Source organism: Bombina bombina, chromosome 4 (assembly GCF_027579735.1).
Source record: "Bombina bombina isolate aBomBom1 chromosome 4, aBomBom1.pri, whole genome shotgun sequence".
Lineage (NCBI taxonomy): Eukaryota > Metazoa > Chordata > Amphibia > Anura > Bombinatoridae > Bombina > Bombina bombina.
In genome coordinates this window covers 1067290396-1067311190 of record NC_069502.1, presented here as the reverse complement: position 1 = coordinate 1067311190, position 20795 = coordinate 1067290396, and the positions used below count along the sequence as shown (strand labels likewise).

Here is a 20795-nt window from a genome sequence, read left to right as displayed (position 1 = left end):
CCGAAGGGTCTCGAATTCTCCTCTTCGCATATTGAGATTAAGGATTTCCGATTTCTGGGTGTTGATTAAAAAGTTTGAGTGCTTGCCAAAAGCCTCAAACTCCTCAAGTAAATGGGGCAGGGATTCAGCTGGCTGGGTGAGTAGGGTGAGGACATCGTCCGCGTAGAGAGTGAGTTTATAAGTATTGGTGCCTAATTGTATACCTGTTATTTTACGGTTGTTCCTAATATGGGACGCTAAAACTTCTATAGAGATGGCAAATAGGAGAGGAGACAGGGGACACCCCTGTCTCGTACCATTTTGTATATTAAAGCAATCTGATAACGTTCCGTTCACTCTAACCTTAGCCGAGGGGAGAGTATATAAGCTAAGGATTCTTTGGATCATGACAGGGCCGAAGCCAAAACCCACAAGACTATGCCTCAGAAAATTCCAATCCAGCCGGTCGAACGCTTTTTCAGCGTCTGTGGAGATTAAAATAGAGGGGACATCCGACCGGCTGGACTGTTCAATTAGCTGCAAAACTCTGATGGTATTGTCTCGGGCCTCTCTTTTTGGTATAAAACCTGACTGGTCAGCATGGATAATTTGTGGGAGTATTTGATTAATTCTAGTGGCTAGGACCTTGGTGTAGATTTTCAGGTCAGAATTCAGTAAGGATATTGGCCTGTAGTTACTAACTGCTGTAGGGTCTTTACCGGGCTTGAGTATCACAGAGATATGAGCCTCTAAGAAACTCTTGGACCAATGATTACCTTCATCGATAGATTGGAATAGGGAAGTCAGGTGAGGGGTTAGTAGATTACTGAATTGCTTATAATATATGTTGGAAAAGCCGTCCGGGCCTGGGCTTTTGTGTGACGGCAAGGATTTTATAGCTACTAAAACCTCCTGGAGTGAAATGGGATTATCTAGAGTCTCGGCTATTTCTTTGGGGATATTTGGGAGTTTAGCAGCCGAGATATATTGCTCGGTAGCTAAAGGGGTATTCGCTAATTGTGGAGGGGGAAGGTTGTAGAGATTACTGTAATACTTCTGAAAGTTCTCAGCGATCGACATGCTGCTTACCGCCTGGTTCCCTGACTCATCCAGTATTTTAAGAATGTACGAATTAAGTTTACGTTCCCTGAGGGTTTTAGCAAGTGAGGGGCCTATTTTATTTGATCTGGCTAAGTGTAGTTTCTTAAGAAAGAGAGCTCTAGTCTGAGCTTCTGCATAGAGCAACTGATTCAGTTCGTTTCTGCGCTGTCTAAGTTGTGTGGAAAGAGATGTGTCCCAGGGGGTTACCTGGTGCTGCCTCTCCAATGTGCATATAGCCTGTAGAATATTATCACGGCTAGTTCTATACTGTTTTCTGTGTCTGGCCTTATGCTTGATAAATTCGCCTCTGAGCACGGTTTTATGAGCTTCCCAAACGGTGTGAGGGGAAATTTTGTCTGTTTTGTTAAGTCTGAAGTACTCTTCTATACTTTCCGCTAGCTGCTTAGCTATGTCATCATTTTTAAGTAGAGACTCGTCGAGTCTCCAGACAAAAGGAGATAGAGGGGTCTCTGTCCATTGTAAATTTAAAGACACCATGGCGTGGTCTGACCAGGAAGTAGGTGTTATGTCAGCATCTCTTACCACATCATATAGAAGCTGGTCAGAGAAAATATAATCGATCCGGGAGTATGTTCTGTGGGGGTTTGAGAAAAAGGTATATGTGTGTTGGGAAGGATGTTTCATTCTCCATACGTCTACTAGTGCTAATTGTTGGAGAATAGATATTGTGTCTGATAGCGTCTTGGAGGGAGCACAGCTACGACCTGATGAGCAGTCGAGCATTGGGTCAAGAGCTAGGTTGAAATCCCTGGCTAGAATTAAGGGCCCTATCTGATTAGATAATATAATTCGCTTAATGTTGCGGAAAAATTTAGTTTGCTTGGAGTTGGGGGCGTATACATTAGTCAGAGTGAGTGGACGATTTTGAAGAAGGCCTGTGACTATGATCCATCAACCCCCAGGATCAGCCTCTACTTTCCTGACCTGGAACTGAGTGTTTCTGTGGAAGAGAATCCCCACCCCCCCAATCTTTTTTGTGTTGTGAGCAAAGTAACCCGATGGGTAGTCCCCACTTGAGAAAGTAGGAGGGGATTCTTTGGGGAAGTGGGTCTCCTGTACAAATACTATATCCGCTTTTACTTTCTTGAACCAGGCTAAGGCGACTGATCGCTTAGTGGGCGAGTTTAGCCCCTTAGCATTTTGTGTGACTATATTAACTGTTTGACAAGCCATGTATGTAAGGTTTTGTGTTTAGGGATAGCCAATAAGGGGTTAAAAAGCTTATCTGATGGGCGGGAATCTCAGCGCATTTGTAAGCCCAGGAGGACCAAGGCAAAAGGGGAAGGGGAGGGGTATGCAATAACTCACTTGTTTCAAAGACAGTGCTGGAATGGTAAAAAAAAAAAATTAGTAACATATCTTTACATACAACACAAACATTGAGGCATAGCCTCTCAAGCAAGGTAAATCTCAAATAATGTATAAGAAACATAATGAAAGTCTCCTAATGAGACTCCTTTTAAGAGGGAAAAGTGACTGCTACAACTTTTGGTAGCAGGTCGGCTAATTGATACAAATAAACATTAGGAAAAACAACAATATAACGTTGGGACTTCATAACTAAACCACTATGAACTAAAGTATAGCAGGAAGTCTCAAGTGTCCTATGGCAACTGGGTTTAACTTGAAAATAAACATTCTCGGGTAAAAATGGTCCTAAGACTGGTATCATTGCATAGTGAGTCTACATCTTAACTAATTCCCTCGCTACAACTGTGCTTTACTATATGTAATGAGGGTCTATCAATGTTCTACTGGGTAGACCCCAAAGAGTCCAGACAACAAGCCTAACTAGGCAAATTCTCAGGTGATCTTATTCTTAACAGGAGGCTGGTTGCTGTCAGCAGGTTTACTCCGTTTGTGACGGGTCACTCTATTCCATTCCGGGCGTTGAGGTCTCTGCTCCAGAAGTTCCGGAACAGAGTCTTGGGTGGTGGATATTTTGGGGGGTTTAATCCCCAATTGGAAACAGAAAGAGTCTATATCCTCTTGTGATCTGTAAGTTATAGTGTTATTGTCTCTCATGACTTTCAAACAGAAGGGGAACCCCCAGCGGTAGGGGATCTTCATCTCCCTCAAGTGTGTTGTCAGAGGTTTTAACTCCCGTCTCTTAGTTAAAGTCATTTGGCTTAAGTCAGCATAATACTGAAGTGGGTGGCCCTCAAAAGATATAGGGGCTTGCTTCCTGGCAGCAGCCAGAATGTTCTCTTTTTCTTTGAAACAGGTAAACCTGAGGATGACATCCCGTGGGTGAGCGTTGTCTTTGGGTACAGGCCTAAGGGCTTGATGAAATCTGTCTAGTTGGAATTCAGTAGGGTTCACCTCTTGGTCGTCAGTCCCCATTAAATTATTGAACAACTTCTAAAGATAGGGTAACAATTCAGCAGACTTAACAGCTTCTGGGATGCCTCTGATCCGAATATTTTGGTGTCTGCCCCTGTTATCCAGGTCTTCGACCTGATCTTGTAGCTGTCGTATAAGGGCAGAGTTTTGAGAGGTGTGGCGTATCTGCTGGTCCAGAATTCTATCAGTCTGTTCTATATCTTCCTCCAAATGCATGATCCTGTTACCAATCTCATTTATTTATTTCTTAACCTCCGAGAGACTCGACTTAATCATGCAACTCACTTGGGCAATAAATAAATTCTCTAAACTAAATACAATTAAATACAATTAAATAAAATTATCTAAAGTACAAAAAAAAACAACACTAAATTACAGAAAATAAACAAATTACAAGATTTTTAAACTAATTATACCTAATCTAATCCCCCTAAAAAAATAAAAAAGCCCCCCCAAAATAAAAAAGCTCTACCCTAAATTACAAATTGCCCTTAAAAGGGCCTTTTGCGGGGCATTGCCCCAAAGTAATCAGCTCTTTTACCTGTAAAAAAAAATTAGAAACCCCCCAACATTAAAACCCACCACCCACACAACCAACCCTACTCTAAAATCCACCCAATTCCCCCTTAAAAAACCTAACACTAACCCCTTAAAGATTACCTTACCATGAGAAGTCTTCACCCAACCGGGCCGAAGTCCTCAACGAATCCAGCAGAAGTGGTCCTCCAGACGGGCAGAAGTGGTCCTCCAGACGGGCAGAAGTCTTCATCCAAACGGCATCTTCTATCTTCATCAATCCGGCGCGGAGCGGGTCCATCTTTAAGACACCCGACGCGGAGCATCCTCTTCTGACGACGTCTTCTTGTTGAATGAAGGTACCTTTAAGTGACATCATACAAGATGGCATCCCTTCAATTCCGATTGGCTGATAGAATTCTATCAGCCAATCAGAATTATAGTAGAAAAAATCCTATTGACTGATGCAATCAGCCAATAGGATTTAAGTTCAATCCTATTGGCTGATCCAATCAGCCAATAGGATTGAGCTCGCATTCTATTGGCTGATTGGAACAGCCAATAAAATGCAAGCTCAATCCTATTGGCTGATTGGATCAGCCAATAGGATTGAACTTAAATCCTATTGGCTGATTGCATCAGCCAATTATTTTTTCTACCTTAATTCCGATTGGCTGATAGAATTCTATCAGCCAATCGGAATTGAAGGGACACCATCTTCATTCAACAAGAAGACGTCGTCAGAAGAGGATGCTCCTCGTAGGATGTCTTGAAGATGGACCCGCTCCACACCAGATGGATGAAGATAGAAGATGCCGTCTGGATGAAGACTTCTGCCCATCTGGAGGACCACTTGTGCCCATCTGGAGGACCACTTCTGCCGGATTCGTTGAGGACTTTGACCCGGTTGGGTGAAGACTTCTCACGGTAAGGTGATCTTCAAGGGGTTAGTGTTAGGTTTTTTTAAGGGGGTATTCGGTGAATTTTAGAGTAGGGTTGGTTGTGTGGGTGGTGGGTTTTAATGTTGGGGGTTTGTAATTTTGTTTTAAAGGTAAAAGAGCTGATTACTTTGGGGCAATGCCCCGCAAAAGGCCCTTTTAAGGGCTATTTGTAATTTAGTGTAGGGTAGGGCTTTTTTTTATTTTGGGGGGCTTTTTTATTTTGTTAGGGGCATTAGATTAGGTGTAATTAGTTTAAAAATCTTGTAATTTGTTTATTATTTTCTGTAATTTAGTGTTTGTTTTTTTTGTACGTTAGATAATTGTATTTAATTGTATTTAATTGTATTTAGTTTAGGGAATTTATTTAATTATAGTGTAGTGTTAGGTGTAATTGTAACTTAGGTTAGGTTTTATTTTACAGGTATATTTGTATTTATTTTAACTAGGAAATTATTAAATAGTTAATAACTATTTAATAACTATTGTACCTAGTTAAAATAAATACAAACTTTCTTATAAAATAAAAATAAACCTAAGATAGCTACAATGTAACTATTAGTTATAGGCTTTCATTCAGATTTTCAGCTGCACAGACCTAAGAGGAATTCAACTAAAACTGCAAGTATCAATCAAGCCACTGCTTAAAACCTTTTGCTGCCTGGCATTGGCTACTCTCGGAACAGTTCTGACGTCCGATGCTGACTCTCTGTGGCCGCTGATTGGCTGAACGTACCCTGTGACCTGACGTCTCCACGCACTGCTGTGTTTGTCTGTCGGGTGACCTAAAGTCCCGTCCCGCTCTACTAGGCATCCTCATATGCCGCTTTCCTTGTGAGTATATCCCATCACGGGCTGTCTCATTGTTTGCTTTATCTGGTTGTTTCGATACTGTCCCATGAGGCGCCTCTCTCTTTCTCTTTGTATTAGTTATATTGTAGCTAGCTTAGGGTTTATTTTATAGGTAAGTATTTAGTTTTAAATAGGAATAATTTATTTAATGATAGGAATTTTATTTAGATTTATTTAAATTATATTTAAGTTAGTGGGTGTTAGGGTTAGGGTTAGACTTAGGTTTAGGGGTTAATACATTTAATATAGTGGCGGCGGTGTAGGGGGTGCAGATTAGGGGTTAATAAGTATAATGTAGGTAGCAGCGGTGTAGGGGGCAGCAGATTAGGGGTTTATAAGTATAATGTAGGTGGCGGTGGGCTCCGTGAGCGGCAGTTTAGGGGTTAAACACTTTATTTAGTTGCGGCAGGGTCCATGAGGGTTAATACATTTATTAGAATTGTGGTGGGCTCTGGGAGCGGCGGTATGGGGGGTAAACAGTATAGTATAGTGTAACTTTGAAGAACGTATTCAGGTCCGCTGCCGTGATGTTAGGCGATTTTAGGTGAGCGTATTGGTGCTGTCGAATGCAAGTAAGTTGACGGCTTGATAAGTAGATGCCCTAATCTCAACACACATAATGTGCCTGCCCACTGCCAAAGAGAATCCTTTATGAAGGATTTTAAAAATGTTACCATCTACTGCATATGACGTATTCTTCTGAAGTGCAAGTCTCCAAGACCTAGAAGACAAAAGCACTTACCTGCAGTCTAGCTGTCCGGCAGGAAGACAGCTCACAAGGTGTGAAAGGACACATACTTCTTACAGAGACCAGTAGAAAAAGAAAGAACAGAGTAACCAACTCTGGCTTTCTGGACTCAGGTAAACCCAAATACTTGCTTGCAGGGAAAAGTACCCGAAAAAGTAATTCATTTCTTCAGACACCAAACTTCACCTTCTCCATTGACAGAGGAAAATAAAATGACAGGGGATTATGGGTAGGGGAGTGACACTTAACAGCTTTGCTGTAGTGTTCTTTGCCTCCTCCTGCTGGCCAGGAGTGATATTCCCACTAGTAATTGAATGACGTTGGGGACTCTCCATATCTTAGGAAATAAATCATTATTACATTAGCCATAGAAATGATTGAAAATCATAAATTTCCATTGAATAATTCATGTGTTTTTCTACAAAACTAATACTTCTTAATTATCAACTTTTTCTGTTTTTAACCTTTGCTCATAGAAATTCCTAAGCAACTTCCCATTCATTTAAAAACCAGGGCATCACAATGACCTTGCAGTTGTATTGGCTCCAAGACATATGGAGAGGTAATAAAACGCCACTGCTAATGCCAGTCAGTTCTTGGTAATTCTTATGGAATTCCTGGGGTTTTTGTCTCTGATCTGCTTTCCTGGTTTTAACCCCTGCTTTTGTCCTGTGTTATGCCCCCTGCCTTATCCTTTCATGTACCTCAAATTGTGGATTGATAAACTGGTTTCTGACTTCTAAAACATAGCCTTTGACTATTCTTTTGCTGTGACGTCTTGTTCCTGACAGATACTCTTATATTGACCTTTGGACTGGCTGCTGACTATTTTTCTGGATTACCCCTTGGTAATCTTCAACCAGGTAAATCCTTTATTCCCTTAAAAAGGGCCAGATTACAAGTGGGGTGCTAATTTATTGCACGCCTGCAAGCATGAAAATCCGCCCGTTTGCAGGCGTGCAATAAATAACAAGTCTCTTGTTAATTTTCAAAATAACCCCCAATTGCCCTCAAAATAAAGTAAATTCTTTTTTTTCTAATAAAAAAAAATACTGCAAAAAGCAATTTTTAAGAGTTAAAGTTGGCTGGTGTTGAGTGATAGAAAAAAAACATTTACATTGCAGTCTAACAGCCAGATTACGAGTTCATAATCCCATAACAATGCTTTTTCCCTACCGCTGCTATTACAAGTCTTGTCAGAATAGCTGTACCGCTTTAGCTTTTTGGCCGTCACGTAACGTCAGTACCGCACTTTTAAAAAAGTCCTTTTTCAATGGGACTTCCATAGCACCGGTATTACAAGTTTTGCTGTGAGGCCAAAAAGTGAGCGGCACAGCCTAAAATGAGAAGATCCGTACCGCCATCTAAAGTCAGTAGTTATGAGTTTTATGTTACAAAGCTGTAACATAAAACTCATAACTAAACTGTCACAAAGTACACTAACACCCATAAACTACCTATTAACCCCTAAACCGAAGCACTCCCACATTGCAAACACTAAAATAAAATTATTAACCCCTAATCTGCAGCTCCGGACATCGCCGCCACTTAAAAAATGTATTAACCCCTATTCTTCCACTCCCCAACATCGTTGTCACTATAATACAAATATTAACCCCTAAACCGCCGCCCTCCTGCATCAAAAACACTATTTAAATATTATTAACCCCTAATCTGCCGTCCACCCACTCCGCCCGCTATAATCAACCTATTAACCCCTAAACCTAACCCTAACAACCCCCTAACTTAAATTTAATGAAAATAAATCTAAATAAAACCTATTATTACCTAAATAATTCCTATATAAAACTAAATACAAACGTACCTATAAAATAAAACCTAAGCTAGCTACAATATAACTAATAGTTATATTGTAGCTAGCTTAGGGTTTATTTTTATTTCACAGCTAAGTTTGTATTTATTTTAACTAGGTAGACTAGTTAGTAAATAGTTATTAACTATTTACTAGCTACCTAGTTAAAATTAATACAAATTTACCTGTAAAATAAAACCTAACCTTAGTTACACTAACACCTAACATTACAATAAAATTAAATAAATTAAATTAACAAAATACAATTATCTAAATTACAAAAAAATAAACACTAAATTACACAAAATAACAAAAGAAATTATCAAAAATAAAAACAAATTACTCCTACTCTAATAGCCCTATCAAAATAAAAAAGCCCCCCCCCAAAATAAAAAAACACCTAGCCTACACTAAACTGCCAAAGGCCCTTAAAAGGGCCTTTTGCGGGGCAATGCCCCAAATAAATCAGCTCTTTTACCTGTAAAAAAAAATACAAACAACCCCCCAACAGTAAAACCCACCACCCACACAACCAAACCCCCCAAATAAAACCCTATCTAAATAAACCTAAGCTCCCCATTGCCCTGAAAAGGGCATTTGAATGGGCATTGCCATTAAAAGGGCATTTAGCTCTTTTACATTGCCCAAAACCCTACTCTAAAAGTAAAACCCACCCAATAAACTCTTAAAAAAAACTAAAACTAACTCTCGATGATCCACTTACAGTTTTTGAAGACCAGACATCCCTCCTCATACAGGCGGCAGAAGTCCTCATCGAAGCCAGCAGAAGTCTTTCTTCCAAGCGGGCAGAAGTCCTCCTCGAAGCCGGCAGAAGTCTTCATCCAAGCGGGCAGAAGTCTTCATCCAGATGTCATCTTCTATCTTCATCCATCCGGCGTGGAGTGGGTCCATCTTCAAGACATCTGGCGCGGAGCATCCTCTTCTTACGATGGTTGCTGAAAAATGAAGTTTCCCTTTAAATGACGTCATCCAAGATGGCGTCCCTTACATTCCGATTGTCTGATAGAAGCCAATAGGATTGAGCTTGTATTCTATTGGCTGATTGGAATAGCCAATAGAATGTGAGCTCAATCCTATTTGCTAATTGGATCACCCAATAGGATGAAAGCTCAATCCTATTGGCTGATTACAACAGCCAATATGATCCCCCCCCCTTAATTCCTATAGGCTGAGAGAATTCTATCAGCCAATCGAAATGTAAGGGACGCCATCTTGGATGACATCATTTAAAGGGAAACTTAATTCTTCAGAAACCATTGTAAAAAGAGGATGCTCCGCGCCGGATGTCTTGAAGATGGACCCGCTCCACGCCAGATGGATGAAGATAGAAGATGCCATCTGGATGAAGACTTCTACCCGCTTGAATGAAGACATCTGCCAGCTTCGAGGAGGACTTCTGCCCGCTTGGATGAAGACTTCTGCCGTCTGGATGAGGATGGATGTCCAGTCTTAAAAAACTGTAAGTGGATCATCGGGGGTTAGTGTTAGGTTTTTTTAAGGGTTTATTGGGTGGGTTTTATTTTTAGCTTAGGGTTTTGGGCAATGTAAAAGAGCTAAATGCCCTTTTAAGGGCAATGTCCATCCAAATGACCTTTTCAGGGCAATGGGGAGCTTAGGTTTATTTAGATAGGGTTTTATTTGGGGGGTTTGGTTGGTTGGGTGGTGGGTTTTACTGTGGGGGGTTGTTTGTATTTTTTTTTTTTACAGGTAAAAGAGCTGATTTCTTTGGGGCAATGCCCAGCAAAAGGCCCTTTTAAGGGTCATTGGCAGTTAATTGTAGGCTAGGTTTTTTTTATTTTGGGGGGGCTTTTTTATTTTGATAGGGCTATTAGATTAGGAGTTATTTGTTTTTATTTTTTATCATATCTTTTTTTATTTTGTGTAATTTAGTGTTCATTTTTTTTGTAATTTAGATAATTGTATTTTGTTAATTTAATGTATTTAATTTATTGTAATGTTAGGTGTTAGTGTAACTCAGGTTAGGTTTTATTTTACAGGTAAATTTGTATTTATTTTATCAAGGTAGCTAGTAAATAGTTAATAACTATTTGCTAACTAGTCTACCTAGTTAAAATAAATACAAACTTACCTGTGAAATAAAAATAACACCTAAGCTAACTATAATGTAACTATTAGTTATATTGTAGCTAGCTTAGGGTTTATTTTACAGGTAAGTAAATATTTATTTCTAAATAGGAATTATTTAGGTATTAATAGTAAATTTCATTTAGAATTATTTTAATTCTGTTAAAGTTAGGGGGTGTTAGGGTTAGGGTTACGTTAGGGTTAGGACTTAGGGTTACGTTAGGGGTTAATATATTTATTTAGTGTTAGTGATGTGGGAGGGCAGAGGTTTAGGGGTTAATAACTTTAGTATAGTGGCGGCGGTGACATTGGGGGCGGCAGATTAGGGGCAATAAGTGCAGGTAGGTGGCGGAGACATTGTGGGCGGCAGATTAGGTAGGGGTTAATAACTGTAGGTAGGTGGCGGCGACATTCGGGGCGGCAGATTAGGGTTTAATAAGTGTAATGTAGGTGTCAGCGATGTCGGGGGCGGCAGATTAGGGGTGTTTAGACTCAGGGTTTATGTTAGGGTGTTAAACATACATTTTTTTCCCCATAGACATCAATGGGGCTGTGTTACGGAGCTTTACGCTCCGCGATTGCAGGTGTTAGAGAGTTAAACATACATTTTTTTCCCCATAGACATCAATGGGGCTGCGTTACGGAGCTTTACGCTCCGCGATTGCAGGTGTTAGACTTTTTTTTAGCCGGCTCTCCCCATTGATGTCTATGGGGAAAACAAGCACGTCAAAAACTATATTTGGGTGAGGTATGGAGCTCAACCCAACCATATCGCCCGCACAAGCCGTGTTTTTGCAAACCTGTAAAAGCAGCGCTATGAAAGGTGAGCAGTGAAAATAACGTAAAAGTAATTAGCGAGCCAGCCATAACACAAAACTCATAATCTGGCTGTATGGGAACTGTGTGTTCCCTGTATATATATATATGCATATGTCTGCATACATATACGGTATATATATTTGTTAATATGTGTATATACACATATTAACAAATAAATATATATATATATATGTATATATTTATATACATATATATTTAAAATTGCTGCCCATCGCTGCACGACTTATCCCCTTCACTGTGCTAGTTCTCATGCTGTGTCTCACGGCATGAGAACGAGGCTCCCATTGGAGCTTATAGAAGCACACTCTATTGAGTGCAGAGCTTCCATGCAATGCGAACGTGAGGTATCGTCCGCATTGGGGGGTAACTTAAAATACCAACGCACAATTGCATGTGCTGGTATTATGAGTGGTGCGCAAATATCGGGGTTGTGACAGCGCAATTCTGTGCTCCACTTGTAATCTGGCCAAAAGTAACCAAGATAACATGGATACAGCAGAAACTGCAAATATTATCAGATTCCTGTCACAAAAACATACAAAACTAACTCACTCTATGCAAGTTCTACAGACCAAACAGTTGAATATATTGTATAGATTTGAATTACTTAAAGGGACATGAAACCCAAATTTTTTTCTTTCATGATTTAGAAAGAACATGCAATTTAAAACAACTTTCTAATTTACTTTTATTATCTAATTTGCTTCATTCTCTTGATATCCTTTTGCTAAAAATCTAGATAGGCCCAGTAGCTGCTGATTGGTGGCTTCACATAGATGCCTCATGTGATTGGCTCACACATGTGCATTGCTATTTCTTCAACAAAGGATATATTAAGAATGAAGCAAATTAGATCATAAAAGTAAATTGGAATGTTGTTTAAAATTGTATTCTCAATCTGAATCATGAAAGAAAAATGTTGGGTTTAGTGTCCCTTTAAGGCTCAGTCACAGGCAGCTGTGAGAATCTCCACCTCTATGCCTACTATGTTTTCATTTGTTATTGAAGGGGCTAGTTTGCCGGCTGCTCCTGGTGCAAAGCAATTGGTACATTTAACCTTTCCAGCCAAATCTTGCATTGTTAGTAGCTTAAGTGACCAAACTCTTTTTGTAAAGCTCACACATCAAAATTAATCAGTTGTAAGCAAGTAATTTTTTTGCCATTCCATTACAGTGGCCTTATTTAGCACCCTTATATATAATTTTAATCCAGTCATACTATAAATGATTACACAAATACAAGTGAAGTTGTGCACAGATCTTGCAACTATGATTAAAACATTTAAAAAAACAACTAACTAGTATCAATTCTGAAGTCACTTGTCACTAATAACAATAAATAGACTTGGACATAACAAAAAATCAAGAAGAAGATAAAACAGATTTAAAAAATGAACATTTATGCTAAGGCATAAAGAGTTATTGGTAAAACGTGTCCTCATTTAAAATGGAACGTAAGTTATATTGTAGCACAACAAATAAAGGACATACTAACAAAATATATCAAACACACAGTTGCATGTATGTAATATAAAGTCAGGACTTAGGTGCGCACTGAAGGAAAAAACTAACATTTATCAATTGCGTGCAAACCTGACACTGCGTTTAAACAAGTGCGCTATACCTAAAGGTAGTTATGCATATTTTACATTCCAAATGGGTGGGACCGCTGTACTGCAAAAAATGGCCGGGTTAACGGGCTTTAAGACTAGTATATATATAAATAAATAAATATAAACAGTCCCCAGTATACCACACCTGGCCAAGGTTAGATGGATACTGAAATGAAGCAGGCAACACAGGATGCAATGAAAAAAGGCCTTTAATCCACAAGGTGCATAATCAACAGATAGGGCCTTAACCCATAATGTTTCGGTTCTAATGTGAACCTTTATCAAACGGAGCCCATAATAGACATAACGTGTACCCAACCAGACCCCCCTTATATACACCTACTAATAACTAATAGGAAAAACATGTGTATACCATATCAATCACCCTACTGCAAAATGCCAGCCGCTTAGACCTGGAACATACACTGACAGCGCAACCCCGCCTACCAATGACGTCATCACGAGACACCGCGAGAACCCGAGGCTGCTGTGACATTGTCATGGAAACATTAAACAACCGTTCACAGAGTAAAGTGAAACCTGTTGTAGTGGATCCAGAGGGTGATCGAAAGAACTAATTTATGTTAAAATGATCCCCACTACATAACATGTGGGAGGGACATAATGCTCTACGCATATGTGAGAGAATGTATATGTACATATTCTAACAATAACGCAAGGAAATAGCATAGTAGCTGTAATGAAAAACACTATGTGTGATGCATAAATAAGCAGGGTTTTACAACATATAACCCAATATTATAAGTAAACCTTATTATGCCAACCTATACCCAAGAGTATCAATGGCATCTGTGCAGGGTAACCTATAAACAAAGCATACGGAATGCTATCATTTTGTGATGCTAAACGCAAGGCTTCAATGCCCAAGGAATAGATAGAAATATATATTCATATGGAGGAGGTTCCCATAAGCAGCTAGATCACTTGTACCAACATCCAAAGTCATCGTATTGAGGCCCCTTGGGGCAACTGTATCCAAATCAAAAATCCATTTGGCTTCAAGCTGTAATAGGGCAAGTGCCCTATCACCCTCTCGTCTCAGTCAAGGGACATGATCGATGAGTATCACTCTGAGCATTGATACAGAGTGTCCTGCTTTCAATGAATGTCTCGTGACTGGTTGTTCTGCGCTGCCTTTATTAATGGCCTGGCATATGGCAGATTTATGGTTTAGGGAACAAGGACACTACAAATTCAGAGGTGCATGTCAACCCATGTCTGATGACAAATTACTTGTTGGTATGCGGGTGGTGAAAGCTACTGCAGGTCACCATGTTGTTGCAGGCGACACAATTTCCACACCTGTAGCAACCTTGTTTTACCCTAGGGAGCCACGACTGGTGTTCATAGCAGTGCACCGGGTCATTAAGCACCAGTAGATCTCATAGGTTTCTAGACCTCTTATATACCATCCTGGGGGGAGGAAGATCATAGAAGGGTAGGCTTGTATCCTTCGCCATTATTATCCTTAATGGTGGCTGCTACCATTTCCGAACCTGGAGTATAGGTAGTCACGAAATTCAATCGTGGTGCTTCCTTCCTTTCTACTTTCCTCACAGTGAGGCTTTCTTGGGTTTGTTGCTCAGCAACCAGACGCTGTTGTTCAATAAGACCTGGGATATATACATATTGTAAAAAAAATTTTGCCATAACTTGTAGTTGATGGTCCTTACGGGAATCTTCTGTGTTATTCCTGACCCTCAGGAGCCTGGCCAGGTTTGGTATACTGGGGACTGCTTGTATTTACCTTACTTAGCAGTGCACCAGGCAGTTGACTGGAGGGTGTGTGCCACTATATATATATATATATATATATATATACACACGCACACATACAGTACATACAAACATATAAGTAAACGACTTAGAAATCTGACCATTTCCTATCTAAACATTGAGTGGACTACTAGCTATTTCCAGTGATATTTTTCCACCCCTGCATATATATATATATATATATATATATATATATATATATATATATATATATACAAGGAAAAGACAATATCTAAAAAAATCAAATCTGCCCTAAAAACACCACGGGAAAGACTCCTTCAATACAAAGAAAAGGAAAACAAAACAAGAACCCCTCTAGTAGTCACTTACAAACCTACTCTGGAAGGAGTATGCAAAATTATTAAAGAGCTACAACCACTAATTTCTGAGGACCCCACACTCAAAAAAATATTTCCTGAACCCCCCCATACTAGCATTCAAACAACCGCCTAACCTGAAACAGAGATTGGTCCGCAGCAAATTAACCACAGAACAGAGGCTTACACAGAATGGCACTGCACAATGCAACAAATCACTCTGCAAACTGTGTCAACATATATGTGACAACAACACAGCCAGACACAATAACACATCATATAATATTAAAGGATCCTATTCGTGCTCATCTGCTAATGTGGTGTACATGATACAGTGTACAGTGTGTGACAGAGGTTGCTACATTGGAGAAACTGGCCTAAAGCTGCATCTCAGAATGAATCTACACAGACACTCGAACAAAAACCACAAGGAAAATGAATATTGTACCCCTGTTGGTCATCACTTCACCCAGACTTGTCACTCCATCCTTAAGCTCAGGATTAAAATTCTTAAAGGGAATTTGAAAGACTCTCATGAACGAAAGACGTTTGAGATCAAAATGATCACACATTTCAACACCAGAAATGAAGGACTTAATGTAGACTCTGGCTTTCTCACACACTACCATAACTTTCTATAATATCTCATCTTTTTGTCCTATATTGGTTTCTTTTTCCTTTTGTTTTTCCTTTCAACTTGCCTATTTACTCTCCTCTGTTTATTTACTCTTTCTGGCTATTCTCAGCTATTTTCTCCTTCAGACACATACTCTGCTTTTTATGACACCCCTCTCACCCCCCTCCCTCCCGTCCATTTGTTGCATGTGATGTGTATCTATATCAGATTGATCAGTACTGCTTCAGACCTGAGGAAGAGAGGAAAACTCTTGAAAGCTTGTCTTTGAAATATTATGTTAGTCCAATAAAAAAGGTATCATTGCATGCTGCACTACTTTTTTTTGAGCATCTTATCGACTGGACTAACACGGCTAATCCAATCTTCACTATATATACAGGTGGCCCTCGCTTTACAACGGTTCAATTTACACCGTTTCAGAATAACAACCTTTTTTTTCCAGTCATGTGATTGCTATTGAAAAGCATTGAGAAGCAGTGCATTTATTAAAATAGCCAGTAGGTGGAGCTGTCCGCTTGTGTTGCGGCAAAGCCAAGCAAACTTTTAACCAGACCTGAGCTATAGAGCAGATTTCAAAGGAACAAGTTCTTCCTGTCTATAAATCAGTCCAGATTGGAATGCATAGAAAGAACTGTTTGCAGAAAAATGCAAGTGAAGTCTGTGTTGTGTGATTATTTTATTAGGTTTATAATGCTGTTTAGCAAATATTTTTGTTAATTTAACTTAGTTTAATTATATATTATGTGTTGTGTGATTATTTTATTAGGTTTAGCATTTAAAGTCTTCATTTCAAAGCTTTAAAAATAATGTATTAGTGGTTACTAATGACAATTTTGAGAGGGGCCTGGAACCTATCTCCCTCACTTCCCATTGACTAACATTATAAACTGGGTTTCAATTTACAACGGTTTCAATTTACAACCATTCCTTCTGGAAGCTAACCCCGGCATAAACTGAGGGCTACCTGTATATATATATATATATATATATATTATATATTTAAACAGTTCCTTCAGGCGGATGACAAAGCCTGTTTTTCCCTGTGGATGTCAGGCTTTGTCATTTGCCTGAAGGAACTGTTTGAACCATTTGATAAAGGTGCTTGTTGGCACCGAAACTTCATGGGATCGTTTTAATCTTTGAAAATTCTAGAATAAAAGCTAAGTTTATTTTTAAACCCAGTGAGTGCTATCTTATTAGTGACTGTTTTTGTATATCTTTGATATAGCACCCTGGTGACTGCTCACTCAAATATTTGAGGATTGGAGTGCAGGTCTTTATTTACCAAGTGATATATATATATATATATATATATATATATATATATATATATATATATATATATATATATATATATATATATATATATACACATACATATTAGTGCACTTTCCAGTCAAACACCTTGTCATATACCTTTGAACCCTTATAACATTTTTATAATATTTTTATGAATAATTTTAATTAGAAAGTGTATATATGAGAGTAAATGTTAATTTTAATGCATTTTTTTGTGTTTGGTGCAACTTTTTTTTTAGCTCTAACCCTTTATGCAAGGTCTTCAGCCGTGCTAATCCGACAAATGCAAATTTTGCATTTGTGTGGTAGCATTTACTTTCAGCTTCTAGTACCACACTAAAGTTAGTATGGTTGCAATATTGATATTGCGACTCGTGCTGTGCTTAGCAAGCCAATTGTATTCTAGCCCTAGGTAAAATATGCTGAGATTACAGGATTGAGAATAAATAAAATATATTTTTAAAAAATCCTAACCCATAAATGTATCTTGCTATGATAAATTAGCCAAGATCAACTGTTGGTAAATTGTTAAAATCATTCTTAAGGTGTCCAAATGTTAATATACTAACTTTTAACATACCCCAAAATAGAAAGGATAACAGTTAAAAGGGCTGTGAATAGTGTATACAATAATCTAAACAACATATAATTCTACGTCTCAAATTATGTTAATACCATGTAGTATCTTTGTCTCTAATGTAAATATCCAATATGCTTCATTTTTATTTAAGATGCTACTCCTGTCTCCTCCTTTAATGTTATTAGGTACATGATCAATAAGTGTAACTGAAAAGTGGGTGAGTGGTTTGTCCTGTATGGCAAAATGTAAGGCCACTGTTGTTTTTAAAAGGGTATGTTCAATAGAAAGTAAATGTTCTCTAATTCTAATAATTTTGCCATATGAGTAGACCTTCCATTGTATTGTAGGTCACAACATTTAGACGTAATTAGATAGTTAAGATATTGAGAATTACAATTAAGGTGATGTTTTATATCATAGACCTTATTGGTGCTATTTGAAACAAATGTATCCATTATTTCTATGTGTTTGCATTTAAAGCTCTCATATTTGGGTGTAAGCCAGTGATGTTGGATTTTAGATTGCTCAATTTATTGTCCAGGGTATCATCTCATCTGGATACAAAATTGATCTTATTTTATTGGACATTGTATGATTTGGTATCACCCCATAATATGCCAAGATGATGTTGCTCATTACTGTGAGTTTCCCATAGTATAATATGCCCTAATTATCAAACCTTTGAGTATTAAGGTCCAGGTTTGCCTCCTCTTTGTTGATACTACTTAATAGTTTGCTATTATATCCTCTGACTCCTAGCCTTTACTGTAAATAATCTTATTCTTATAAACTGGTCTCTGGGTATGAATTTCATCAAGTGTTTGCGTGACAGGAATCTGCCCTAAGATTCGTATTACCAGCTGTAAGCTTCCTGTAGATCTAAGTACTTGTTTTACCCATAATGTGATCTCCAATTAATTTTAAATCTAGATATATTATACTGTTAGAAAATATTTAACGTATAAACTTCAGATTTACATTGTTATCATTTAGATATAACATGAATTGTATCGGTTGTTTTCTACTACATCTCTATATTATTATTAGGCCATCAATATAATGGCCATAGTGGGCTGTATTGTGTCTGAGTGGGTTATCTACATTAAATATATTATTTGTTTCAAACCATGACAAATTGAGCCTTCATTGCTGTAAATAATTTTTTTTCCCAACAAAATTTGCCGTTTAATAATTGCATGGGCTAATCTCTGGACTTAACTGTCAGGACTGAAGTGACTGAACCGGAAGTGATGTAACTGAATGGGTGTGTCCAGGGACACGCCCACTGAGTGATGTCACATCCAGTCTGGTGAGACTACAAGGAAACGGCAGGAGAAAGAAGAGGCCGTGTAGCATTTGTGTCTCAAACAGTACTAATTTATCACAGCATTCCCTTTAACTGGATTAGAGGTATCTAATACACCTCACAAAAATAGACATTGTATTTCAGCAAACATAAATATTTTTAAGTCACACACATTTATAAATTGTGTTTGGACATCCAACTTGAATTTTCTCACTAAGGAGCATGTATAATTTTAAATAATTGTTGTTTGAGGACAATAAATATGCAATCCTTTTATCTACTACAGATTAAAGAGTTTATTTAAACAAAGAAAGTTTGCTCAATCATAGTGAATTGCATATACCATACTCCAAGAAGTGGAAGCAAGAACAGGAACAAAAATCAGCTTTACCACAGATAGGGATATACATACCCTCCATGTGCATTCCATACCTCATATGTTTGAGGTTGAAAAAGATAAGCAAGTTATTTAAAGGGACGCTGAACCCAGTTTTTTTCTTTTGTGATTCAGATAGATCATGACGTTTTATGCAACTTTCTAATTTACTCCTATTATCAATTTTTCTTTGTTCTCTTGCTATCTTTATTTGAAAAAGTAGGCATATAAGCTTTTTTGGTTCAGAAAACAATGGACAGCACTTTCTTATCGGTGGGTGAATTTATCCACTAATCAGCAAGAACAACCCAGGTTGTTCACCAAAAATGGACCGGCATCTAAACTTACATTCTTGCATTTCAAATAGAGATACCAAGAGAATGAAGAAAATTTGATAACAGGAGTAAATTAGAAAGTTGCTTAAAATTGCATGTTCTAGCTGAATCATGAAAGAAAAAATGTGGGTTCAGTGTCCCTTTAATACGTTTCCCACTATTATTATATTATATATACACATACATACATGTATATCCATCCCTTCTTGTTACATTTTCATATATATATTAAAATTAGACTATAGTAAAAAGCATTTAGTCAGATTTATTATTTTGGGTATCAGTTACATAAAATTGCTTAAAAAGTTATTGGCAGGTATTAACATTGGTAATTACTTTCCATATATTTTATTTGCATTGCTTCAGTTTTATCTGCACCCGTAGAACTTCTCAATCTTTTGTTTAATTAATTTTGCACTACTTTATTCACATACATAACATGCACAGATGAACTCCAATCTAAATTAAAAGTTAAGATCAAATTAGATCTTGTGAACAAATAACTTACAGTACAACTGGGCCAACTGCTCCATAGAAAACAAGATCAGGTAATTTAGTCAGTCTCTGGTTACCACTGAGAATTCTGTGAAATACAGTGCATTTAATTAATTACTTAAAAAAATATTAATGCAAAATGTAAATTAAAAAGTTCATATGTATTTTAATATACTTACAGTTCATTTAAATGTGTATCATTGAAAGCATGGTTTTCGATTTCTTCAATTCCATTTTTATTTAGCCGTCTGGAAAAGAGAAACATTTAAAGCAATACAAATGTATTACTATATTCTGTAGAAAAGTGCATTATTTTGAACAAATCATCATATCAAATAATAGGTCACATTAATACATATGGCTTGGAGGAGAAGAAAAGTAATTTGGTAGAAATCTTCAAGAATAAGTCATAAGGTTTGGTTGTTTTCTTAGATAAACCAGAAAAAGATATCATTAAAAGTTACAGTTTAGGAGTAATTTATAGAATTCTTCTTTGGAAGAAAGTATGGTTAACTGACATTATTTATCATTTTAGTGGTGGTGATTTATTAAAGGTAGAATGGACAGTTTGAGATTGTTTAGCCGCGTGTAGTAAATCAAATTTACATCTTACTTTCATTATTTTTCCCCTTTTCATGTTATTTACCTCTGAATTTTTTTTTTTTTTTTTTTCAGAGCTGGAAATGCACAACTTCACAGTTAACCCTTCTGCACATCTTTCCCTAACTGGCTTTAGCAGATAACAACTGTAAAATATAATGACTTTGGCTAGCCTTGTAACCCT

The 20795-nt window shown here is 37.8% G+C and overlaps 1 protein-coding gene across 2 annotated transcripts in view; it reads right to left on the bottom strand.

Moving 5' to 3' along the window:
* Positions 1 to 20795, bottom strand: part of LOC128657795 (follicle-stimulating hormone receptor) — a 626230-nt gene that overhangs the window by 134486 nt on the left and 470949 nt on the right. For both annotated transcript variants that reach the window (XM_053712211.1, XM_053712212.1), the window contains 2 exons: positions 20191 to 20259; positions 20025 to 20099 (listed from right to left, as the gene is read on the bottom strand). In XM_053712211.1, the coding sequence (XP_053568186.1) occupies positions 20025 to 20099; positions 20191 to 20259 (144 nt within the window). The remainder of the gene's footprint in view (positions 1 to 20024; positions 20100 to 20190; positions 20260 to 20795) is intronic.